General features: G+C 41.1%; 2 protein-coding genes across 4 annotated transcripts in view; one reads left to right on the top strand and one right to left on the bottom strand.

Moving 5' to 3' along the window:
• The window catches only part of SLC49A4 (solute carrier family 49 member 4), a 66,091-nt gene extending 54,703 nt beyond the window's left edge, over window positions 1-11,388 (bottom strand). The window contains 2 exon segments of the mRNA XM_039729758.1: window positions 10,806-11,053; window positions 11,055-11,388. Coding sequence (XP_039585692.1) covers window positions 10,806-11,053; window positions 11,055-11,110 — 304 coding nt within the window. The 5' untranslated portion in view covers window positions 11,111-11,388.
• Window positions 11,389-11,393: 5 nt separating this feature from the next.
• The window catches only part of HSPBAP1 (HSPB1 associated protein 1), a 40,896-nt gene continuing 25,383 nt past the window's right edge, over window positions 11,394-26,906 (top strand). For 2 of the 3 annotated variants that reach the window (XM_039729624.1, XM_039729454.1), the window contains exons 1-2: window positions 11,394-11,487; window positions 24,191-24,376. In XM_039729624.1, the coding sequence (XP_039585558.1) occupies window positions 11,451-11,487; window positions 24,191-24,376 (223 nt within the window). In that variant the 5' untranslated portion in view covers window positions 11,394-11,450. Of the gene's footprint in view, window positions 11,488-17,684; window positions 18,116-24,190; window positions 24,377-26,906 lie in introns of those variants that run through there. The other variant, XM_039729543.1, reaches the window with a different exon arrangement.

Raw genomic sequence — 26,906 nt, 5'->3', positions numbered from 1 at the left:
TCAAATTTTCTCCGTGTGAACAGTTTCAGTGTTACTTGAACATTAAAATGCATCAGGCACTACTTAGGGTACATAGTTCATTCTAAAAGACATCTTTTGCAGCACTGTAATGAGTCCGAAAACCATCATATTTTTAAGGGTCCTGATCAATTCTTTAGGTTCATGTGATTAATTAAAACTATAACACCACCACCTTTCTCAAGTATTTAAAAGGGATGGCTCTCATCAACAAATAAAGAAGCAAACCAGAAGTTTCTAACTGTGGTTTATTTGATGACCTGTATTCCAGAACAACACCAGCATTCTTTGCAAAAAGCAGAAGACCTCTCACTTTCAAAACACATCACTCCCTCTGGCTGAGTCACAGATCTCCAGCTCTGAAAACAGGAAAAATCTAAAAAACCCTCTCTACTAAAAATCTGCATGAGAAAGCTTAATTTACAGCTTTTGAGGAAGTTGGAGCAGTGATCACAAGCTCCTGCAGCACAATTACAGCTACAGAGCTACAAGAGCACATGCATGCAGGAAGCATCAAAAAACCAAAGTTATGACAGGAAGTGATGGAATAGCTCTGAATGTCACCACTAGGAGAAAGGCAAGGCAATCCACAATTTCCCTGACACTGGGAATATATTATTTATAATATATAATCATATAATTGTAAGTAAAAAACTTCTTAAAGAATTTATCACGTCTTTGGTCTGCTCAGTTAAGGCTATACCAAGCTGTCAGTGGAATTCAAACACCCTCCAAGAAAATTTGTAAAATAATGAAACAGCTGCCAAAACATTATTTCTTCAATTTACTTCTGCTCTTCTCAGCACTGACCATGGTTCTGGGGGCTTGGGGGTTTTTAAACAAATATTTTATATAAGCCAAATATTTTTATTTGACAATGTCAGACTACAAATTTTCACAGCAGGGAAGATTATTTCAGGACCTGTGTTATGTATGCACAGTTTTGTCAGTCTGAAAAGGCAAGCAAATAGCCCTGTTTCACATGGCTCCTTTCCCACAAGCAAGGCACTTCTCACCAGAATTAAAAAAAAGCACAGGTGAAAAATCAGCAATGCAGAAAATATCCAAACTTTATTAACAAGTAATGAACCTCATTTTTGTGTTTGCTTCAGACTTGTTTTTCACTCCTAAAAAGTAACATGAAACTAACTCCTAAAAACAACATCTGCTGAAAATAATGAATAAAAATGATTTTGTTTATGCAGTTTTGTAATGCTTTTACTAGAATTCAGAAATGAGTAAAGTACAATAAGTTCAGAATTACCAAGTGAAAATGGTCTTTCTTTGTTCATACCTAGTTTCTTCTGATAGAAAAAATAAATCTCATGTAATTCTTTGAAGAAAAGATATCAGTTTTCTTTAAAGGAAATAGATTCAGCTTTTGCAGAACAACAGCTGATCTGCTCTTTTTAACTTTAATAGAATTCTAAACTAATAGCTTGGGATTATAAATACAGTATAAACATACAGCTAGCAAAATGAATGCAATACAACTTTCCTAAGTACTTTACTACTTCCATAATAAAATCTATGAGAAACCCCAGGGGACTTTGATAATAGAGAAATTATTGTTGTCATTCACGTTAAAAAGTTAGTACCAGCTACCTTTATGCAGCATGGATGTCACACTATTAAAAACTCCCAGAAAAAAAAAGGAGACTGGCAAAATTTCAGTGTTTTTCAAATGCAGCAAGGCAGTGCAAAGCAAAACAGTATTGTAGCACTTTTTGTCTCATTCCACAAGGCTTTCCAGAAAGGGAAATACCAGCCAGAGGGGCTACATCCTCTTCTGCATCCCACGGGTGCCTCCATCACGAGGCCAGCCCTCCGTCACCACCCAAGCCACACAAGAAGGCAGAGCCGCCCTGCTCTGCGTCAGCAGTGCCCGCAGGGAGCCCCAGCAGGAGCTGCGGCCACCTCACCTCGGGGCAGGCAGGGCTAAAGGACGGCCAGCTCACCCTCTGGCTGACAACAGACACAGCCAAGCAGAGCTCAGAGGTTTGGCTGTGAAGCGGCAAAACACCGAGACCTTGTTGGAGATAAGAAAAGGCAAAAAAGGTCAATTGTGTCCAAAGAGATTCCCAGCTCCTGGTTTTAAAAGCATCTCTCAAGACAGTTCACAGAAGCCATGCTGCTGACCTGCACTGCTGTGCAGGCCTCTGCCCCCTCCCCATTTGCTGCAGCCCCATTTCCTACTGCCCCTCAAAGTATCCATTTCCCTGTGCCTCCTACTCAACTCATCGCTCCACCTTTCCCATTCCCAGCACTTCTTGCCCTGTGGCTCCAGATCCTATTTCTGCATCTGTGCCTCCCACACTTCACCCACCACCTTGCTCTACACTCTCCCCTCTCTCCCTCTTCTCATCTATCCACAGGTTTTTCCCACTCCTTTGAGCCCTTTGAGCTTCTTGCATCCAACCTCTCCTACTCCTCAACAACCAAGAGGAGTTGAGAATAGAGGAAAATAGGAGGACAAGATGGGCATACCACAAGACAGGTGAGGTAGGAAGTAAAGAAGAAGCAGTCAGATTGGAAAGAAACTTGGGTCAAGAGAAGGTTATGAGAAGTAGTAAAAACATGTGAGCATACAACAAGGGAGGTATCAGTGCACAGCTGCCCTAGTGTTACACCCCCTGTAGTCAATTTCTAAAAGCTGCTGTTGACAAAATATCTTCCTATCTGGACCTGTGTCCTGACCCAGTTCAGGGATGCCTCAGTGCTTTAACTCTGCTTGTGTTAGCAGCTGCGTAAGAGAAGCAAGGGATCATATTTTACACTGGTAAATTATTTCCCTATTCATCAACTGCCCAACACCAAGGTATATCAAGTTCCATACAGAATCACAGAATTGTTATTGTTGCAAGGGACCTCTGGAGATCCTCTAGTCCAACCTCTCTAGGGGGTGACCCGGAGCAGGTTACACAGGAATGCATCCAGATGGATTTTGAGTGTCTCCAGTGAGGAGACATGACTGCACAACCTCCCTGGGCAGCATGTTCCAGTGCTCTGCCACCCACAACATAAAGTTCTTCTTCAGGCTGATGTGGAACTCCTTGTGTTTGAGTTTATGGCTGTCACTCCATGATTACTGTGCTTGTATGTATGATTACTGTGCTTGTATGTGCAGTGCACTGAAGCCCAAGAGTGTTATCCCAGATAACAGGGCCATTACTATTGTCACATGACTATATGCAAATAGAATTATTTTTCTTTCCACCATGGAAAAGTTCCTTCGAATGAAGTATGCAGCTTCCTGATATGCTTCAGCACGTGGTGTTTAAACAGCTGTCCCAGTACCCCTACAGAGCTGCAAAGACCTGTGTGAAGAGTGCAAAGGGCACAGCAGCTGCATAGGAGAGCAGCACAAAGAGAATGCATGGAAACACACCAGCAATCAGAGCTGGGGTGGAACCCCACCCAAAAGAAAGACCTAGCTCCAGTAGAGGAAATCTATCTACACCCACAATTGATGCTTTTCAACTCAACCTGGCCCAGCAGGACGTATGGGAAGCACTACAGAAACAAGCCAGCATTGCTATGATGAACCAGAGCAGCACCAAGTTAATACAATTCACCAGCTCCCAATTAAAGCACTCTGTGTTGCTAATCACTGTGTATCAATTGGTCTTTTGCAGCATGCCTGACTCCAAGGAGGGTGGGCCAATCAATTCTCTAATGAGTCTCACTTCTGGAAGCACTTGCACAAACACTGTGGACATTCATGTAGCCACAGTATATAAAATTTAGCAACAAAAGCCAAGTTTGGTTCAGTCTTCCTTTTTCTTCTCTTTTGATGATACAGAGGAAAAGTATGTCTATACAAATATGCACACCAGCACTCATCAAAATAAATTTTGTAAAACCAAGCTGATCAAATACCTGCTCTGGTGGGATTTACCTATATTCAGCTAATTGCTCCTTTCATCTCTCCACATGAAAAGCAACACTTCATCTCATTTCTTCCAAGATTTGTTAGCGTATGAAAATTAATCCCTTTCACAGGATTTGATAGGTGTGGATCAGTATCACTTACAAGATAATGAAATATGGACCATTAATAGCATACAATAGCTGTCTACAGGATGAGAGAGGCAGACTGCAGTAAAACAGGTATTCTCCATCAAACTTCTTTTGTATTTGGTTCAAGTGTATCAACCACTTGCATTTTCACCAAATACATGCACCTTCCACTTCCTGAGTCAAGGCATTCTCCTCTGGCTCCTTTCTTAGCTGAAGCCCAAAGTTCATTTAACTTTCATTCAACCCCAAAGAGCTTCTTGCTGCTCTTGCTGGAGTTAAAACCTTTGCCATTTGTAAGAGACATAAAGGTCATAATAGCCTGAAAAGCCTTTAAGGACTTTGCCCACGATGGCAAACGGTATAAAGAAGCAACTGCTCATCTGTGACCACCAAGCTCCCCATCCTACCCCTCCCCCTTGAATATGACTCCATGAATTCCTGGAAATTTGGACGGTAAATTATGCCACCTGATGGGAACTCAGGATAAGATAAAGGTGGTACTATTTCCAATTATCTCAGACTAGGAAGAGAAAACAAGCTGGGGGAGCACTGGTAATAAACACAAAGAATCCACACTGAAAGCCAACACAGCAACTGGGCTGAAAGTTCTGACTGGGTCCAGCAGGTGGAGACCACAGCCCACCCATTTAAGTTGGGAAGCCCACCAACTCAAAAGAGAAAGCCTGAACATGGGACTAATTAACATTGGAATAGAGCGCACCATTTAACCAATAGAATAAAAGAACTGTGTAGCCAAAAGAGCACTGATTCCTTTGTTTGCTAAAATGTATAGATGGTGAAAGTCTGGCGTGACCTCGGGACTCCCAGCACTGAGAAGACAAGAAGAGGACCAGGGGGATGTTGTCTGGATCTGTGGGTAGTGACACCTTTCTACTTAATCTGTCACTCCCTTTCTCCCTCTCTTTTTCTTATTTCTATCTCTCTCTACCTCACATTTATGTTAAATAAAATCCCTATGACAGACTTGAACATATGGTCTCATTTGCACCTTAATTCAGGCAGAGGCATCTCTCTAATAATCATAATTACTGGATCCTCACACCATAAATACTAAGTAGAATCAGTTGTTTATTATGAGACTACTCTCTAATCTCTGCATCAAACTTGCCTTTCTTACTTGCTCCCTTTCCATTCTACTCACATTTTTGAATCTGTAAGTTTTCCCATGGGTATTTCTTGTAGGCTGTACTAACCTACCAAAGTCAGAATGCCTAAAAACTTCTACTGGTGAAGCATGTAAATCCTTTTGCCTTGATGTCACTAAGTTAAAGTCTTACAGCCTTAGGCCAAGTCTTATCCCAGATGTTTTTAGCCGAGGCTCACGCTTGAACTTAGCAGATGAATTATCAAATTGGTCACTTTGAAGTACTGGGCACTCACTCATCTTGCAGTCATGAATCTGAGATAAGAAAAATCTGTATCTGAGATCATGACAAAAAGGAGATGAAAATGCATTTCTCTGCCAAAGGTGAAAATTCTCAGACTTTCAAGGTTCACAAGTCACCTCTTTTGTCCTTCTGTTAAGCACCTGTGGCATGACAAAACTATGAATACTTCCATCAAAAACTCCCATTTTCTTCTGAGTGCCACTATGGAAATTACTTCGCACAATCCATCTATATCAACAGTGGAACCTATCAGCAACTTCACTTGCAGCAATTCTTCTAAGTTATTAGTAACATGCTCCAATTTATACTGTCCAAAAGCCTGAATGACAGAGGACTCTGAAATGCCAATAATGGAAACACTTAAGAAAATCATCCCCACCTGCTGGATTCACTTGGCCATTCATGCTTTCACCAACTTCTAGAACGACAGCCTGCTTTCTCTCTGTACCCACTGTCACATCTCAAAATAAACCCAAAGGCATTTCACAAACATCTCCTAGACTAAAATCTCAGTAGAAAACAAGCTCACTTGGAGTCACCTCCCTTATGTCCCAGTGACCCCACATGTGAGGTAGAGGCATCCAAAGGTCCCCTGAAAGCAAAACCAGCGTAAGCACGCAGTACCAAGTGACAATCCAGGAACTTCAGACATGAAAGCTGCCATGCACAATTCTGTTTATACATCATGTGTAGTTTATTTTATAGGGTTATTAAGTTATTTTTTTTATTTGTATTTTTTTTTTGTTGAAAGCTGCCATGCACAATTCTGTTTATACATCATGTGGTTTATTTTATAGGGAGAACAGTTATTAAGAACATTTTTTGTATTAGTAAGGTCTGATTTAGTACTTGTACTCAGTATTCATGATAATTTTGTCAAACTGCATTAAAGGATTTAATCTCAGAATTCCCAGGTGGAAGACAAAGAACTATCAAATGTCTTCAGAGCAGGAAACCAAGATGCATGATTTAGGAGACAGGAATAAAATAAAGAGTTTGGTATTCAGGAAAGAAATAACTACTCTTAGAGATAAAAACTTTCATGGTGTCAATGGACGAGCCAATCTTCATTAAAACCCGAATCTGATTATTGAAGTTTTCCCTTTACTTCATAACATAATCACTAGAATAACATTGCTGTGTAAATTCAATTTCAGCAAAATAAAGTTACTAAGATTGTCTATGCAACCCACATAAGCATATATAATTTCATAAAAAGGACCAAGAAATAGATTACATTCCACTTTTACAAGTAATAAGTCTCATCTTCAAATTCAATATAAAACCGTTCACTGCATTCCAAAAATTAATGAAAAATATCACCATTCTATCAGATTTATTTAATGTAAATTATCATAAAATATTTCACTCTTCATTGCCTCTTCTTGCTTATATGGGAACATAATGAAGACTGACATATATTGCTTCTAGGTCTCACTTTGTAACTAGGAGCTTAATAAAACCCCCTTGGTGAACCAGATCCAGGGAAGCATGTAAGTTTTTGATTTCAACTTAGACATATAAACATCCTAACACTCCTGTGTGGTTGTATTTACAGTTCTCAGGAAATGAAACACTCAAGGCACAAAATGTACATAAACACTCAAGCATCATGTGACAAATTGTAGCTAATTTTAATCATGTAAACAACAAGGGTCCACCCAATAGCACACTGAAGTAATTTCCCACTTAATTTCAGTCTTATTAAATTTCTAAAGATAATTAAAATTTAAACAAGGACTCTCTAATCCTATTGCTAAAGAAAATGCACCAAATAAACTCCATGGCAGCCTCTATCTTTTCACCTTTCTTCACTAGGAAACCAACCAAGACAACACCTCTAATCCTAGCACCGAAATGTTTTCAAACCCACCCAAAATGGCTCATACTCAATAGTGACATATGCAATTATAATTGCTGATTTTCAACATGCACCCATCCCAGAATAAGACTAAGAAACATGACAGATGCCACCACTACCACTGTCCTTATACAGCACTCAGCCAAGGAACATGGAAACCCCCAGGAGTGCCCAAGGGCTGGCACAATTCAGCCAGAGGAAGTTGGGAGGCAGGAACAGGAACAGAGCTCATTCCTCAAAGAACTTTCAGCTGTGACATGTGAACCTCACTGTGCATCTGAAAATGAATGTATTTTTGAGCACAAGAGCTCAGCAAAAACACAAAGCAGCTTTCAGTTTACACAGTTTAGAGAGATATGGGGTAAATCCAGGCTTCCTCCAGTGCCTCAAAGACCCTTTAAAACAGTATTGGACACCCTCCAAAAAATGTCTTCTCTGAGTCTGCTCAGATCTTCAAGTAAGATATTCTTTGTGAAGTCTTGTGAAGACCATCACTACCTTCCTGATGAAAAAATCATCCTCAACTTCATAAAAAATATGATATCCCTATAGATCCATAGAAACATGGCCGTAAGTCAATCAAGACTTTTTGTCATGCTGCTTCTGGCACCAAGACCCCTTCTGGGTCATCCTCAGGGGAGGCATGAGGTGTTCCTGGGGGAGGCAGAAGTGACACCATCTGTACTCCTTTCCCAGTCCACATATTCCTGCCATTCCCCAATTGCCTAGCTTGGGTTGGCTGCAGCCAGGCCTTCAGAAGGAATCCAGGAGATACCCTCAGCAGGCCACAAGGAAAGAGGTCACAAAGGCCAGTAAGCTTTTCTAGGTTAGAAAACAAAAAAATTTGTATTTCCTTCTTCCTAAAACCCTTCTGTACAGAACTGAAGAAAAGAGCTTATTTAGCACACCTCTCACTAAAAATAAACACTGCTGTTGTCTTTTCCTCTCGGAGGGCCCCACACTTCTCTGAGAAGCTATAATGGAACTGGATCATGGAATCAAAGAAATGCTTCTTGTAACTATTAGAATGCCTATTCATGAATATTTATTCTTTCAACTTCCAATTAGTTAAGAAGTGAAAAAAAGAAAAAAAAAGTGACCAAACCTTTGCAACCAGTACTGAAACAAGGAGCAGGTGCACAAAATGCACAACAGAAGTCAGGTGCGGATATGGATTTATGCTGTGAACTATATGCTGCAAATGTACAACTAAAAATCAAAAAGACCAATACTTCTGAACTCCTTCTGAAGCATCGGAACACAAAATCAGATTAAGTGACAGCAGGCAGCTACTTATCAGTTAGATTTACCTGACTGTGAAGTACAGGACTATCTAACAGCACAATCTCCTCTCAGATTCTGACATGCCTCATCTACAGTGTCATACTTCTGATACTTGCCAGGTTTTACATGTTGACACTTCACAAATACATTTTGTCCTGACAGCTCCTTTACTAGCCAACTCCAGTGACAAATGATTGAAGTCAAAGAGTAAATGGTGTAGCTTCTCCAGAGTAAATCTGGTGTAACAGCAAGCAAGAGAAATACTACCCTTGCAAGACCAACTTCACAGCTTCAAAGCAGGAGAGTCAAGATCCTCCTGGAACACATGGACTTCACAGAGTGGGTAACTCCTCCCCACAAGATGCCTCCAGTGAAGGGTGCCCCATGCTGACTCGGGGCTCGGTAGCTCTCCTCTCTGCTCCATGATGAACAAAGTGACAGGACTCCACCATCACTTCCAAAATGAACAGCACCACACTCTCCGTGGGAATCACCCAGACTCAGAAAACAACATGAAACAAATATCAGAAAACATTCAGGACCCTCACAAAATCTGTTGATCTGGAAAGAACTTGCTCCAGTGACCATATGCTCCTTATGCACACAGCCAAATGAGCAGAGATGCTCTGTTCAGGTTACCTACCAACATTCTCTCAATCAGGACAGCAACAAACCAAGAGCAAAGGAGTTGCTCATATCTGCACCTCCAACAAACATGGGAATTTAAACAACTAACAAACAAAACCCCTCCAAAGCAATCAGTTAAGGAAATGCGAAAAACACCTGTATACATACTCTCATCAAAACAACCTACACATGAAACCAAGAAATCCCACAACTACACTACTACTCATAATACACAAGAACAAAATACTGAAGTTTCTTTTCCCATGAATCGCTTCAAAACTTTTCCGGTGTTATTTTGCCTTGCTCAGGATCAACTACACAGAAAATGTAGAAACAAAAATACAGACAGCTCTCTAAGCACAGGTTCACATTTACCTTTATTTCCTTCATGCCACGAGCAGTCAGTCTTCACCATACAAACCAAAGCAACTTACTTGAAGATCATTAACAACACTATTATGTATCAGTCGAGACAGATATTGCCAACTTAAGTGTAAACTGCTTGAGAGATGTACAGCCACCATGGACTCATTTCCAGAATGTACTTTCAGCCCAGGAAATTTTATTCCCCCAATGCCTCTTCAGTTTTAGGAAAAGTAATTCCAGTTTTGAAACAGGCCTTCTCAAATACAACTTTTCTCCCTGCCTGCTTTCACTTTCCCTTCCTCTTCCCCTTCCTCTCCCACAAATGAGCTATTAATTCCTAAATAAATGGAATAAGTAGCACTTAGGATCAGGAGCCACGAGGGTCCACTGGTGGCTATCTCCTGTTTAGAGGTCTGTTTAAACAGGAATTAAAAGAAATCCCTTCAGTGGATTTAGGGCCAAAAGCTGAAATCTGCAAACATAGGTACTTGACCTCACTGGAACAGTCCCCTGGGTGATGACAGAGGAACCATGCAGACCCTGGAGAAGTTCTCCAGAGACAAACACCATTTTTGTAAGTTTGCCATGGAGATGCAATGGCCTGAACACAAATTAGGAAACTCTCCCTTGTCGTCCTCTTTGAAACACCAAAGTGCAACTTCTCTGTGTTCCCTGCACTTGTATCTCCCTAGCACAATGCAAAGAAAACCACCGACTTCATGTTCAGCCTGCTTTTAAAAATGAAGAACTTCTTTCGAGACGTAATGGCCACCCTGAGCACTGGCATTACTTGATCGAAACATCAATGCGTGTTTGTTTCACAGCTGGTAACCAGAAATCACGACCATCTCAGGTCAAACAGCAGGATGGCAGTGCCGGACTGGAGCTCACTCCTCCAGTCCCACACCTCCCATGCGACGTCAGATGCCCTAATTCCGCTCAGCTTAAGTATCTTCCTTGTGAATGGACTTTGATGTGTCTTCGTTTGGGCAGAGCACTCAAAACAGCAGTCATGATGCCTTTTAAGTATTAGGCAACCCTTTTTAAGGCCGAGGCCACTGGGGCCGAGTGTCCCCAGTCTGGCGGCGTCCCCTTCACCGGCCACGGGACCGCGGCGCCGGGGGACACGGCCACGGCGTCCCCGCCTGGCCCGGGGAAAGCCACAGGAGCGGGTCGGGGACTCCCGAACCCCCGGCCCCGCCGCCCCCGGCCCCGCTCACCCTTCTTGTCCATGAGCCACATGAAGAAGAAGCAGGGCGCGAAGCCGATGGGCCCCCAGAAGACGAGCAGGGCGATGTCCCAGCCGCTGAAGCCGAAGGCCAGGCGGGCCGAGTTCTGGATAGGGCCCCAGGTGTTCCACACCAGGCCCTGCGCGAAGCCCAGCAGCGAGAACAGCAGCAGCACCAGCCACCGCCGCCCGTACACGCGGCCCGACAGCGGCGGCAGCCGCCCCGCCGGGACCCCCGCCCGGCGGCGGCGGCAGGAGGGGCCGCCGCTCCTCCGCGCTGCTCCAGCCCAAGCCCATCTGCGGGGGCGCTGCCGGGGGCCCGCAGGGGAGGAGGGGACGGGGCCGGGGGAAGGGACACCCACACTTCAGCCCCCAAGCGCGGCAGCGCTGCCCCGGCCCGGCACTGCCGCATGCGCGGTCGGGGAGGGCCGGCGGCCGCCTCCTTCCTCCGCCGGCGAGGGGAGGAGGGAACCGGCGCCGCGGAGGAGAGCCGAGCCTGCCGCCCGCGGGGAGGGAGCCGCGCCGGCGGGCAGCGGGGGTGTGCGGGACGGGGACGGCGGCGGGGAGCCGGGGAGCCGCCGAAGGCGGTGCCGAGCGAGGCCCGCCCGAGCCGCCCCGCGGGCAGAGCCGCCGGAGCATGGCCGGGGCGCGGAGCTGCCGTCCCCCCGCGCCGGGTAGGTGCCCCGAGCCCAGCGCGGCGTGGCTGCAGGCCCGGGCCGAGGGCGGATATGGGGAGGGTGAAGCGGGGCCATAGCCGGGCCCGTGGCCGGAGCCGCCGCGCCTCTCCATCAGCTCCTCCTCCGACACGTCCCTGTGGGGCGCGGGCCCCTCAGCGCAGTGTGGTACCTTGGCGCAGGGAGGTGCTGCAGCAGGGCATCCCTCGGGTGTCGGTCCTCTTAAAGGGAGAAGGAAATCGTGTTGCTTTGCTGGATACAATTCAACCGTGGTCCGAATTGAGAGGGAAAAAAATACGAACAACATGCACAAAAGTCAGTTTTCAAATAATTCGGGTGAATATACCATCATGTGGGGAACACTATGCTCATTAGTATTATCATTTAAATAGATTGAAGTATATATTCATTACATTAGATTGTGTGAGAATTTATCTGTATATCAACCATCTGTGCTTGTCATAAAATTAATGGCTCGTATGCTGCACAGTGCTTCATGTTCCCTAAAAAATTGGGTATTTCAGCATGGCTTGGTTAGGCATTCTGTCACCAAGTCTGGAAGTTGGCCTGATAAATGCCCATGTAATTAAATGAGGAGAGCTGAACGGTGGGATCCCCACAGACTGGTTTTACATCCAGCGTCAGTGTCATAACTGGTGATGTGCTGGGCAGTGCACAGCTGAATTTTGCACATGGCCATCATCCCACAATTTTGCAGCCAAAACCTCAGACTCCCATGAAATTCTTCTCAGAACGTAACAGACATCACATTTTGTTGAGTCCACGCAGCTCAGTTTCTGAGACTGAAAGTACAACAAGGAAGTATATGCTGACTGAAATCAGCAGAACTATGATCAAAAGAAAATTATAGTTTGTCTACAAAACTTCAGGAAATGCCCCAGGAAAAATAAAATTCATGCACAATTAAATAATGGGGGATATACAGCAAACTCAAATTTGAGGCTGCTGTGTACAGCTGTAGTGACAAAAGTACAGTAAAAACACAGGGTGAGATTCAGACTTGCTTGTGACTGATATATATTCTGGTAGTGCTTTGGAGCTCCAAATAAGATTAATTCCCCATTTTACTAAGTCTTTTTCGTAAATTACCACCTCAGCATAGTTTAGCCCATGCCAAAATGTTCTTTCAATTTAAAAAGGGTATGTTACAACTATAATTTAAGTGATTTGCTGGCATTCATCCAAAGACAAAGTGCTGCTATTTGCAGAAGTAAACAATGTGAAAAAGTACTTCTCTCTTTGAACATTTTTCAATTAACTGTAGTAATTGTGGAGGTTTCATGGTTCTAGTGGCAGGAAACCCATCAAGAAATAAGGCAAGTGGGGTTTTGTGGTGTCCTTTTTAACTGCAGATCTTGTCTCATGCCTCTTATTATCTGCATGGTCAAATGAAAACTTGAATGTAAGCAGGATAACTCTTTGATAACTTATCCAAGACACTTCATCTTATGATGGGTTTCAAGATATTTTGACTTTCATGGGTCAACAGGAAAGAGAAATTTCTGAGAAACAGCAACAAGCTAAAGGGGCTGTCGAAATAGGCTTAAAAATATTTAAGTGTATTTATTATTGACTTAATGATGGTTTAAATAATTTATTTAAATTGCTTGATTTGAAATCTCTCCATCTTTTCCTAGCTTCACAACCCATATGCGCATCTTTCAGTCATGGCCTGACCTTTTCTATTCCAGCTATTTAATTAACACAGTGTAATATTCTGTGTGAATTATTCTTGTTTGCAGGATATGGTATTGGTTAAATTTGTTAATGTAAAGGAGCAGTGTATTGTTGATAAACTGTTGGAAACCAAATTAGCTTTATCTTGCAGCTAGCTGATTGCATTATTTCACTCATGGGTATAATACTCCTCTAAATATGCTAATTTCACTCTTTTCTCCGTGTGGTGACATTTTTACTGTTCTCATTACTGACATTTGTAATATTTGAGGTGGGGAAATTTTTCTTGCTTTAACCTCATTATAATGTAGCTAAAGAGATTTGAATATTATCAGATGAAATGCACATATATTCAGGCAAGCAGAAAGGTTATTTTCCCTCCTGGCCCATAACTTTCATGTCCGTAGCAGGTTTGCGTGGACAGAATGACACCTGGATCCAAAACTGTGATACAGATGCCCATGCAGGTACTAACTGCCTAAGCACAATAGTGTGTCCATTGGTAGGTGCCTTCATTTCCAACTTAGAAGCTCTGAGGTGGTTGTGTGACCATATTGGTGCCTGTCTGCCTGTGTCTGACTTAAAACATTCAGGAATTCATCTTGGGAGGAGTTGGTCGCCTGGAGCTCTGATAGACCAGTGGTGACAGACAAAAATTACATGGCTGAGGCTGTTCTTGCTTCCAAATGCTCTTGCCATCCCTGAGGCTGGCCTGGCGGATCTGCTTACAAGTTGGTACCTGCACTGATTTAAGATTGGCTTATTAATATAAACTGAGGCTTTGATGGGTTTGTTACCACCTTGGGGCATCTGGAGAGTCTAGTTCTGCTAAAACACATCTGTCATGTAATGGTTGTGCTCAGCAGTCCAGGAGAGCATCTTCCCATGGGGCAACCCCCAGTTCCTAGCACATTAGGAAGGGTCATTTGCTCTTTCCTGTCGCCATGGTTTTGACAGATTTGCTCTCCATGTGACATTCTTGAAAGTTTCAATGAATGCCAGAGTCCCCTTGGTTCTTACACCTCTCTCCCAACAGTCCCTAACGTCATGTATAAATCTTGTCCTTTCTTGGTCAACTCATACCTTGCAATGTGACAAAAGGCAAGTCATTGCATACCCTCTAAAGGTTAGAAGAATTTTGGCACAAAGTGGGCAGAACCTGAAATTAGTTCAAAGATTGAAAAGTAGTATTTTGCAGATTCTGAAAATTCCTTACAGGATCTAAAAAAAGTTCTCTTTACCAGGGATTTCCCTCAATTTCCAGACTTCAGCTGGAATTGTGACAGTGCAGTTTCAGAGCTGCCATAAACAACACTGGTGTAGCAGGGATCTGTAATGGGTGAGTTCTTTACACCCCATCTTGAAAAACACCTCTGAAGGTGAGCCTGTGAGGTGTGAGCAAATCCCTTTCTTCCTTCCTCAAGTTTTGACATGGTTTCTATTCTAGTTGCTCAGGAACAGGTTGGTTGAAATCTGCTGTGTCTTGGCCTTGGTTTGGGCACCTTCCAGTCTGTGTATTCATTCAGCATATGTTCTTGCCTTTCTTTTTTACTGAGAGGTATGTAAGCTCCAGCTCTGATGTCATAATGATTCCCTGGTACTTCAGGTTTTACAGTGCTTCCTTTTTTCTAGTATCAACAAGAAGCAAAAATACAGACTAGACACATCTTTATCTCATGAAAGCTGAGCAGTTTTATTCTTAAATTAAAACTTTAGTGTTTTCCAGTTGGGAATTCATTTATACCTTTTGATTGAGGCTGTGTATATTCCCACTGCAGCTTGACCATTGTCATGTAGATGATTCCAGGTTTGTGGTGAGCCAGAGCCCATTTTAAGATTCTCTGCGGAGTGGTGGGATAGCTCCTTGTTCTTGTGGAGTCTACCTTTGTGGCTGGCTAATGAAAGACATGTCACTACATTCCCTATACACCACACTGCAGGTTCTTCTGCAGCTCTCAGAAGGAATATGCAAAAGTCACATCTGACTTGGAATTTTAGCATGTCTAAAGCATTCTGTGCTCCATTTCTGCTTGTTCTGCCATTCATCACCTTCTTAATGATGAACATGTAAGTGATGATTGTATCTTTAAGGGGAGTTAGGTGGAAGCTACATGATGTCTTTCATCAAGGTAATTTTGTTAGCTACTTCCCTGCTTCTCTTAGCCTTCAGGCTCCATGTCTTAGACATTTTAGGCAGTTTTTGTTGGAACTCCAGCTTCTGCAGACTACTGGAGACTTCTGGCCCTATGTTGTCTCATTTTATTCAGGGCCACCATGTGCAAGTAACCCCAAACGACATCAGTGGAGTATTTTACACCCCAAAGTTATGTTAAGGAAATTCAGTTTGAAAGACTGATGGTTTCCTCTCTTCCTGAAAACCTGAGAATTATGCAAATGAACTGAGTCACAGGATGTTGGGTTTGAATTGGGAAATACAGGGTGAAAATCTCCACTGTCTCCTTGTGCTAGGACTGCCTCAGTGCAGCTGTCATTGTCTCTGGTGCCAGCAAGGAGAGATAGTCATGGTGCTCTGGTACTGGTCTGTCTGTTGTGTCTCTGGTGCATGTGTTTCTCATTTCTTATCAGACTGTGCCATTGTTCTCCTGTTGTCTTACATGGAAGCAGCAAGGGGTAACTTAATTACCTCTCTGCTATAATTAACAATGTAGACATGAGGGAGTTTGTTTCTGTTGGTCTAGTCACGTTTAGCTGTCATACAATAGGTATGCTGTGAGCTCTGATTGTCTGGGTAGGTGTTTGGGATCAAATCCATGTTGAGGACATAAAGCTCACAAAATGTTGTTTATGTCTTTGAAAATGTGACCCTATTATGTAATTTCATATAGAAAGAAGAGGCTGTATCGATTATTTCTTTGTCTGTGCTTTTCTCAACCGGGACACATGTGAATAAAGTTTAAATTATTCTATGCTTTGTGGTCACAGACACAATGAAATTCTTGGGAGTAGATATAGTAGCATATCCAGCAGAGATTCTGGATTCTGTAAGAGTATTTTAAAAAAGAGCAGTGGTAAGGTAGTTTGGATGTCTTGGTATAAAAGTGCAACTTTAACCTTTCACAGTTTTATTATTTGAACATTATATTATAATGTTCAGGGGGTTATCTTAAAATTCTATGTAAAATTCATACTTTTGAAGACCAGACATAAAAGACATCATTTCTTCTAATACTAGTATTACATCAGACAGTGTTGAGTCGAGTGATGTTAATGTTTAAAAAGAATATGAAAATACTGAAACTCTTCTACTGTAAGGAGTTTTCCCTATTTTACTGATGGGTTGAATAATACTGAGTTTTGGTAGATTTTGCATATTGCAAGAAATTTTAGAAATTCAAAGCAGCAGCACTGTCATAGTTTGTTGTATAATTAAAGGTCACCTTCAGTCTCCAGAAATGCAGATGCAGCTGATTACAACAGGAGTTCATGGTGATCTGAGTAGAAACTTGGGCCTGCAGTCCCTGATCTTCTCTGATATTTAGTCTTGGTGTTTACAGATAAAGAAACTTTGCAGGCAGTTGTTATTAGAAAAAGAAAAGATAAAGGATATCTCTGGAGGTAAAATGCTGAAGATACTTTGACATCACTAGCATCAGTTTGTTGTATTACAAAGCTGTGAAATATGAGCTTCTATGTAAAACGGCTGTGCTTTTTCTGCTAAAAAGAAGAGTTTATGTTTAATAGTTATATTAAAAAACAGAACCAACATTAGCATGTTAAGGTTGAAAATTGAATTATAAACCCTTGGTAGTTCACATTTTTGTGGGCTATTTTGGTCAAGTGTATTCTTGACATTATGTCAAAGCATTATTTTTACAGTCTATATGAACCCCAGGATTCAAAACATACACTGTTAACAGTTTTTCACCAACAAAATTCATGTTGCAGCATGAGAACCTTTATAAACATAAATAGCAATTTGAAGCAAAGATTAAAAGCACTTCTGGTTGTTTTAGCCATGCTGAAAGAAGTGGAATGATGTAAACAATGGAATAATAGCCTTGCTTTTTCTTCAGTATTCCTATAATAATGGCAATCCCTGAATCTAATACCCTTATTGTACATTCCAGAAACTGTTCTTGAGGTTCACATGGTGGGTCTCTTTCAAGTCGATAATTTATGTAATTCAAAAACTTTTTTTACTCTTTTAAAGTATAATTTCATTCTGACAATTAATTATAGCTCTAATTGACTCAGTCATTAATCGTAATTTGTATCCTGTGCAGTATGATAGTGAACAAGGTCATGTACACTACCGTCATAACCCCTTTGAGGATCAAACTCAAAAGGCTCCATTATATTAATTACTATTTATTACAATAGCTTGTAGGAAAAAAAGCACATATTTTGAGAACACTATTGACTATTTACTACAACACCTTATGGGAAAATAGTGTGACTGAGAAGATTTAGATTCTTTTGTGGCTGCCATTTTGAAATTCTTGTCAGACAAGTTTGAGAACACTATTGACTATTTACTACAACACCTTATGGGAAAATAGTGTGAATGAGAAGATTTGGAGTCTTTTGCTGCTGTCATTTTGAAATTCTTGTCAGTCAGGTTTCAGGACTGAACAACAATAAAGTCACACTTGGTTACAGTTTCTGACAGTGAATTTTATACAGTGTATTCATCTGTTTAGGAGTAGTGCTTTCATACTTACTACTGACAAGGAATAGAAAAATAAATACGAATAAATTTTGCTTATAATATGAACAGATTGGGTTTTTTTTCTTAGAAATACACGCTAACTTCCTGACATGCCAGTTCCCTTACTTTCAATTATAATGCTATATTAGTATTGAATTTTATATTAAATTTTCTGTTTATTAGGAAATGTCAGAAATGTGTATCAGTGCCAGTGGGCTACTGAGAAGATGTGATTCAGCTACTGAATTTCCTCAGTAGCAGGTGTGTGTAATTTACACCCCATAGACTAACAGAAAGGTGGAATTTCGGCAGCCTAGCTTAAGGAAGAATAGTCTATCTTTTTATATCCTGGTGGAAGGTTTTGGTTAAAGACCACAGACTTTTCCTTCAAGCATTTTTTCTACTGGAGGAGACCACAGGAGCTGAGGTCATTCGGCATTCAGTTCATGAGCTGGAAACTGGCAGGCCTGCATTCTGAACCTGCATGGCAGGATGGAGCAGAGACATCAGGCAGAAGCTGGCCATGGGTTCAGGAGGAGCTTTCGAGGAAGAGCCTTAGGGCATTTAGGGAAAAAATTTCCTAAATGCGTGCTTGAGATGATGCACTGTTGTCAGAACCCAGGACATCCCTTTGGATGACCTGAATGGCTCAAAATCCTGGAGGGGCTCGAAGACCCTGGCAAGAAGCCAGAGACACTTGGGAATTCAATCTCAACCCATACAGTAAATTAGCAACTTTATATGAAGAATTACAAGTCACAAAAGTTTAAGTAACGTAACAGTAGTTGTCACAAGGTGAAAGGTGGAATTTTGAAGAATTTTACTATGAGGGTCTAGGAAACAAGACAGAAGAATTTAAGTGTTGTCCTGTTCTTCTTCCTTCTTCTTCCTAGCCTCCATCTTCTTGGTATAAGTAAGATTAGTGTAGAATAGAAAGTCACTGTCTAACATAGATAATAAGTATTTGAAAATAACTAAACATAAAGTACATGTAATTTTTAGTATAAAGAAATAGCACCGCCTCAAGGCAGTGCAGTGTGCCTCAGACTGACCAGCTAAACAAACCTCAGCAAGCCAAACAAAAAATGTTTTAAATAAGAAATAATAAACAACCTTGAAAACACAAACCGAAAACTTCTAACTCCTTTTTCGACAGCTAAGTTAAAAAAAAAAAAAGACTTTTAATATATCTCAAAGTCATCTCAACCAAAAGAAATCCCAAGACACTGTCATTTAGAGCAGCGGGGGGAAGTCCCTCCCAGGGCTGTGTTTTGGGCTCAGCCCCTACTCCTTCCTAAGGAGTCTGGCAGCAATTCCCATTGCTTTATCAGAAGGACAAGATGAGGTTTGGGCATGGCTCCCACTCCTGTCTTATTTCACGTCTGAAGTCACTTCAACTTCCTGTAAGAAAAACTGTAAGATGCTCAGCCCTGCCACAGGAGCGCTGGAAATTGAGTCCAAATTCCTCATTTAGGCTCTTTCTTTTCTTCCTTTGGCTGCCCTCCTCTGCAGCAGCAGTCTCAGAGAGGAAGGATGGCTGTGTTGGCTGCAGGCTGCCAGAGTGAGCTGGGGCTGCCAGTCTAACAAGTGCAGACTGGTCTGCCCAGAGTCTCCATGCAACCACCACCTCTCCTTCAGTAACCAAAACATCTGCACATCTGGGGAAGCTGCCTGCTGGCTCTGTGCCTTCGCAGCATTAACATTCCCACAGTCCAAACTAATAGCAGCAGCAATAGCTGGCTAGCAGGTAATACCCAGATGTTGGTGCAGCCTATCCTGAAAACTACACATGTATATCTGGAGGCATTCTGTTTGCCCAGAGGAGGCTGATTATAGTGCATAGTGTTGTAATCACATGCAGATTATTTAAAGTTGGTTTTTTAATTTACAGAGTTAATGTACTGTAAAACCATTAAGTCTGACCTCCAAACCAAGTCACTTATACTTGGCTGGGAAGTTTGTTCATCTTCCCTCATACCTTCTCTTTTCCCACGCCTGGTTGTTGAATAGTTAAGATTCTGGAGGTTAGGTGATTTTTTTTTTTGACTCATCTGGCTGCTCTGTATTAATGTATTCAAATTTCTTTTTTTCTTTTATTTTTAATTTTTTTTAAAGAAGTAAGGAAAAGGGAGCATTACAGATTTACTAGAAAAACAATTTGATGATGCATGTACCAAATGCATTACCAGGATTTCCTTGTACTCCCTATTTTAGAAAATAATTTTAATACCTCTCAATTAAATCTAATATTTAAGCAGCAGGGTGTTTTGGCAGAAGCCAACTGCCACGCACTAATGAACTCTTATAATTTGCTAAATTATTTTAAATGAATGACAGTACATTTAGCTTTTTAATGACTGTACATTTAACTTCTGAACAACTTTGATCAAGTCCACTTTTAGTTAGACTGCCTGCTGTGCTAAACTCTTAATTCCCAAACCCTACTCAGTTATTCAGAAAAATTTTTAATCATAATCATTAAATTATTTTCTGTTTCAGAAACACAAAGTCTGCTGGAGAGTACTTGGCCAATTCATTACTTTTCTTTACCTGCCCTCAGTGCTAAGTCTAGATGAGGCTTAGTGTTTGACAGTACTTTGTGTAAAGACAACTGGAGAGCTTTCTTTTTTTAATTGGGAGATCTCTATTTTGCAAGGTGTTGCCTTTCTAACGAATACCTATGTTTTTTGCCAATTATATAAGCTGCCACAGTTACAAAACTTGAGCTAAAATTTGGTTCATTTTTTTAGTTCCTGGTTGGATTCTGTACATGCCTTGGGTAAAGTCAAAACATGAGACAAATTATTCCTGCTTCCTTTTGTACTGTGAAGTCACACCATTTGTTGAGCCTGGTAGAAAGAGCTAAGCTGAAGTGTTCCTTTTCTCTTGTGGATCAGAGTACAACTGAGAAAATGAAGACTCCCACCAAGCTTTTATTTTTCAAGGGAATATGCATTTCTATTCTCTCCTGCTACCCAGTCTCCCCTAGGAATTTGATATTTAATGCCTAAGATGTGCAATGGATATTTTTCTTTAGTGCTGCACATCTTATTTGTTCACCTTTTACTTGTGCACATCTGTATTGAAACTGTATGTGCTTATATAGGCTACACAACCTCAGGTTTTGCCTTGGACTCAATTACCATCAATCTCAGGCTAAAAAATACCAAGAAGCAACAGCCCAGCTTATAAGGTTTTTGTGAAACTATGATAACAATAACTGAGGAAATTATTATTTTAAACTATTACCCTGCTCATCTCTCTTCAGATCTTCCATCTTCAGATATCTCTTTTAATTACTTTTCCCCACTCCTACAGCATATAGTTCCATCAGAAATCTCTGTTGGTCTTGAGCAGAGTTCTCCAAATTATCATAATATCTATTTGCTGTATTATATGATATTTACCTTTTACCAAGTGTTTTTTCTCTAGCAGGCACTTAGATATGCATGACAAGTGTTATAGTGAAAGAATTACATTTAGAGCTGACTCTCTTCTCACCAAGAAATATACAAAGGCGAATCAAGACACAGATTATTCACACAGATCTAGCAAGAATCTGCATTTGTCTTTGCAAAAATCCCTAATGTATATTTATTTAAGTCTTTACATTTTCAAAAATGTTTCAAATGTCACTGTGCATTATATGTTTTGTATGTGATTATCAGAAGATATATACTTTTAAACAAAGATTTTAATACTGTTTGAAGATAGGAATTATTAGCATTTTAGTAAGACAGACTGTCCTCCTTTGTTTTTTCTTGATTTCGTAGGGAAATATGTTTACAACTGAACATGGTGACGTGACAATCATTCAGTAGAGGAGATGCTATTTAGCCTAATTGTGGTTTTTTGTTTGCCAGTGGCCTACTGTCCCACTAGCTTCAGCTCTGAGCTTCCCACTGTGTGTGCATGCCCTGTGGTTAAAACCACACCTTGCAAAAGCATGATGTGCATGTGGAAATCACATTAGAAAGCCACACAGAATCAACAGTTGGCTTCAAAGAGCCTTCCTGTCTCTTCCAGTAAAATTTCTGCTTTTGTAGCACATCCCAACTGTTCACTGAAGTTACAGGATAAACCTAAAACTTTTGCAATAAATGTCAGCTTTACAAAATCCTCCAAAAAGGTGTCACCAGTTTCTTGCATTTATTTGCATTTACATCCTCTAAAATACTTAAATGTAGTGCCCTTAAAGCAAAAAAAACCCCCTGAGTAGTCAAAAAGACAGCCATGCAGTGATAAACATGGCCTAAACAGAAGTAATTTCATTTTTATGAGCTGGAAAATCTGAAAGGTAGGTAAGGCCTGCCAACTCCCACATGGTGAAAGCCACCTCTGTACAATATTATAATTGCACCGGTGAAAGACACGAGTTTTATAAACCCCCTGGGAGCGTTCAGATCTGGAGAAGCCTTGCGTTAGCTCTTGAACAGAAGGGCTGTGAGGAAGCAGCCGAGCTCTGCCCTCCTGCCGTGCTGCAGCCAGCTCCTGCGGCCGCGGCCGCGCGTGCCCGCGCGCCTGCAGATGGTCCCTTGTGCTCTGGAGCTGCTCCTGCTAGGTGTGCTAACCTGCTCTTCGGGAGCCCCGAGCCGCCTCCTGCCCTGGGAAGAGCATATGGCGAGGCATACGGTCCCCGTGAGGCCTCCTTATGGCCTGCTTGTGTAAGCGGCTGGGTGTGAGACTGAAGGCCAAGTGTCAGAGACATCTCTGTGTCACAGCAACACCATCCTGTCAAGTGTTGCTCTGCGTATGAGAGGAAATGTGGAAAACAAACCAAAATCCAAGCTCCCTCCTGTCTGTCTTAGGAAAGAGAAGCCATTTAAAAATGTTATGTTCCATGAAGATAAAATACCAGAGGTCTTTCATTTTAAAGCTTCACAATGGAGTTTTCACGAGGGATTTGGTTTCTCTGGAAGTCTGTTGAATAAGAGACCCATTGACTCTAGGAAAGCCCAGCCCCAATACCTCCCACTGAGTTTGTGTGAAGATAGCAGCCTAATTTAGAAAACCGAAAAGCACAGCTATGTGGGAGGACAAACCCTGTCAAAAGAAGAGGGACTCACGGAAGTTACCAACAAGATACAGCACACAGCCTGCACAGGACACCTCTTACTCCTATCATTCCCACTTCAGCATTCATAGATTTATTTTGGATTTTTGTTGCTTTTAAATTAATCCTGAAGAAGTTTTCTCGGTGACATTGTTCCCAGTGGGTCATCTTGTGTTTCCCCCAGCTGGCTCCACAGGGTTGCCCCATGTGCCACTGGGTGTTTCTCTGCTATCTCCCATACATGGGGACGAGTGACAGGCGAAATTAGCACCCAGTAGTGAAGGAAATTTTCGTGGCCTGTATTTATTTAACTCATCGTTTATGCCAGACCATCATTTGACCCCTAAATACAACGATTGAATTGAATTGGTTTGTTTGTTTTAAATAAACTGCTGGAAGTCACAAGGAGCCATGTGTATCAATTCAGTATGTTAAATCTTAGCCATTATACAGATACAAATTCTGGATGAGTTAACTTCAATAGAGGTTAAAATAATGAATGGATGTTTTTATGATCTGAAGCTGTGGTCCACCTCTTCCGCTCAACAGAGATGCCATTCCTTTTAAAAAACTTCAGATTTTCCCTCTGAATGTGTCCCTAAAGAAAAGTTGTTCTGAAAGTGCTGAGTTAATTCAAGATTGCCAGCATTTCAGGTTGATGGTTTCAGTGGGGCATATAAATCTCCAAACAGCAAAGGAATAAATGGAAATCTTGGATCAGTTTAGTTCTTGGATTGGCATAATTTCCTTTTTTTTAAAATTCTGTTGATGAAATTTTAAAACACTTCAAAAATACCTGCTGATTGGTTGTGCTACTGTTCCTCAGTTTAAAGACAACACTTGGAGGGCTGGTTTGCTACCTCGGACAATACACTACAATTCTGGAAAGAATCCCATGCAGAAAAACTGTTACTCATTAAATTTATGTTCTCTAAACTCTGAACATTATTTGCAAGTTTATTTTATTGTTAGCCTATTTCTAAGCAGTTTGGCTACAGTGCTTTATTGCCTAAGGTACAAGTGATAATTCTAAGCATGTGCCTATTTTTATTTTTTTGCTTTATATTTTATGTGCTAATACACTGCTTTAAACTTTAATTTAGTTCTTCCAGTGTTTGCAGTACAACTTTGATTTTTAAAAAATCTACAAATGTAATAAAACAATCAGTCATAAACAAAGGAGGTCTTAGTTCTTACTGTTCTTTGTCCCATGGAAGATGGTAAGTAACACTTCATGTATGATAAATCATCTCTCTTCATCTGTTTTTTTTTTCTTTACATAGATGAAGATGTCAAACCATTTACTCCTGAGAAAACCAAGGAAATTGTGATGTCGCTACAGCAACCTGCAGTCTTCTGTAACATGGTTGGCAACTGGCCAGCCCTGCACTGGAATGTGAAATACCTTTCTGCTGTGCTGGAGGGAAAGGCAATCCAGTTTAGGCTGGGCCTGAAGACAGTGGATTTAGGTGAGAATGAGGTGGACAGGCATTAATGTCACAAGTCTCTTTTTCAGGTCCTGCAATTATCTGCTTTTTCATTATAACTGTTTTTTCTCTAATGTATTGCTTTTTATTGCAGTCTTTGTTTTTAGGAATGGGATTTGTCCAGCAGTAGAACTCCCCCTTCTCTTTCTCACGTGTTTATTTTCAGTAAGATGTCTGGGGAGTAACACCAGCATTTAAGAACCAAGTCTCTCAGTTTTCCTTCCTTGCTCTGTAGTGTGTGTGTTTGGTCCTCGTCTTATACATGATTAGATTGTTCACATGAGCTGAGCTTCCATCTCCATAAGCCTGACTGTGTTAAGGAGTTAGCTAAATAATCAGCCAGAATTGGGGTGTTTATCTGTATGGTAGTAATTCTCACCTTCCTCCAGAGTTTTTTAAGACTTGGGTGATTTTCAGTACTTTAAGGTCCTATGATGGAAGACATAATGGAAATATAAAGCATTAAGAAAATCATTTGACATCAGTGCAATAATTTCACTGCTAACCCTCCAGATTCTGTCATACATCTTGGAACATGCCATGGGAGAAAGACAATTTTCCAACTTGATTTTAAATACTACAACTTCATCTCTGTCTGTAGCTACATAGTAGTGTGTCCATGGACAGACTGAGTTTCATACCATGGAGGGGAGATAGTAGAAACATGTTCCATCTGCTATTTACTTGAAAGGTTCTGCACTGCTTTATCCCTGCCCTTTACATCCTTTGCCCTCCCAACGACATACCAAAATATGTTTTGCCATGCACTTTCTCCCTTTTGCCTATAAACTTTCTTGACTACCTTTAGGATTTTTTTTAACCCTTAGGTCAGAAAAATCCACTTTAAAAATATTGAATATGTCATGGTCTTTTAGATCCCACCCAACTATTCTTTCTGTAGTCTTCTAACCTTTTTCAGTTGGACTTCCTCTTTCTTGGAATGTAGAGTCTGCACAAAGACTCCAGATGAGGGTCTGCCAGTTCCAGTGACAGTGGTAGGATTACATCATGCTATCTTACTTAACACTGTGAAATTTGCTTTCTTCACAGCATCATGACCATGTTATTTCATGTTCAATTTTTGCAAGAGAAGTGATGAAACAGAACTGTTAGAGAGAAAATGCTTGGCGTGTTAGGATTTCAAAGCATTTTACCAGCATGGATTAATGATTTCTGTGCCATTCCTGGGGGGAAGAGATATTATTTACTCACTTTCTACAGATGGGAAAACTGAGGTGTAGAATTAAAACCTTGGTACGCATCTTCATAGCAATATCTCTGTCATTCAATGAGGTACCACCTAATTCTTGCACTAAGTGTGAAATGCATCCCATTGCCAATAGAGAAGGAGAGAAGGTGTAGCATATATATGTGTATATATATATATGTAGGTTACACTTTCCTTGTTGCCTATATACCTTGTAACATTATACTTATTAATATATCTGAGTTGTAACACATAAGGCCTACCAGATAAAACAGTAGTTTTGGTCCTACTCTCCATTAATTAGTAGGCACTTTTTGAGAGCCAGATGGATGTTCCAACTGGCAGAGTTTCTGATGGGACTGATGGAGTGTTATGTAGCTAAGTCACAGATTGATGCTACCAACTGAGTAGATAAGAGTCATCACTTAACAATAACTTGTAGTCACTAGAGATACAGAGTGGATTTAAATTGGAATTTATATCTTGAAGCATCTAACTGCATTTCGCTTTTTCCTAAAGGCATTTATCCCTGTGCAGCAATCAGTTTGTCTCCAGGAGCCTCCATTATGTGGTAATGTTGGTTAGAATTGTCTTCAAGGAGATTGGTACAGCCTTCAGGGGTTATATTGTAACTGAATGAGACCTGTGATGCCATAAAAAAATTTCAATATAAGAATATATTAGTGAAGCCATTATCCAAGCCATCTCAGAGTCTGAAATAATGTAATACATTCCATGTGCCACTGTCATTTGGAAGGTGGTTGATCTCACTATTGCATGCTTAAAACTACTTTTAATGAGGGCCTCTCTTTCTTATTGTTCCTGCTAACTTTCCTAGGTGAAATGGAGCCAGTTATCTGCTCAGAGAGAGAACAGAATTTCTATTTTAGAATACAACTAAAATTGCATTGATCCCTCTGAATATTCCTTCCATGTTCACAAGAGGTTTATTGCCTTAAGACTAGGTGGGACGACTCCTTCTATGGAGTTGGAAATGCAGAAGAAAAAATCCACTCTCCTGCTTAAAGGCACATTCTGGTGACAGTCTGAAATGGCAGCTTCAGAGTTTCTGAGGTTATTTAAGTGAGGTTCATCCGGAAAACTCAAAATTCATGGAGATCTCTTACTACAGCAGCTCCTCATCTTTCTTTAGTGCCACATCTGCAGCCTGGATGGGTTTCCCAAGCTGAAGATTCCTTAATGTACAAAAGTGAGAATTGCAAATGGGGCAACTTGGTGGGAGTTGCGAGGATTTTATATTTGCTTTTCTTACTAGTTTGTAACTTCCTGAGGGAAATCGATGTG

The sequence above is a fragment of the Passer montanus genome, unplaced genomic scaffold (genome assembly GCF_014805655.1).
Source record: "Passer montanus isolate IOZ18808 unplaced genomic scaffold, ASM1480565v1 scaffold1, whole genome shotgun sequence".
Taxonomy (NCBI): Eukaryota; Metazoa; Chordata; class Aves; order Passeriformes; family Passeridae; genus Passer; species Passer montanus.
Note: the sequence above shows the minus strand (reverse complement) of the source record. Positions and strands in the feature narration are given on the sequence as shown.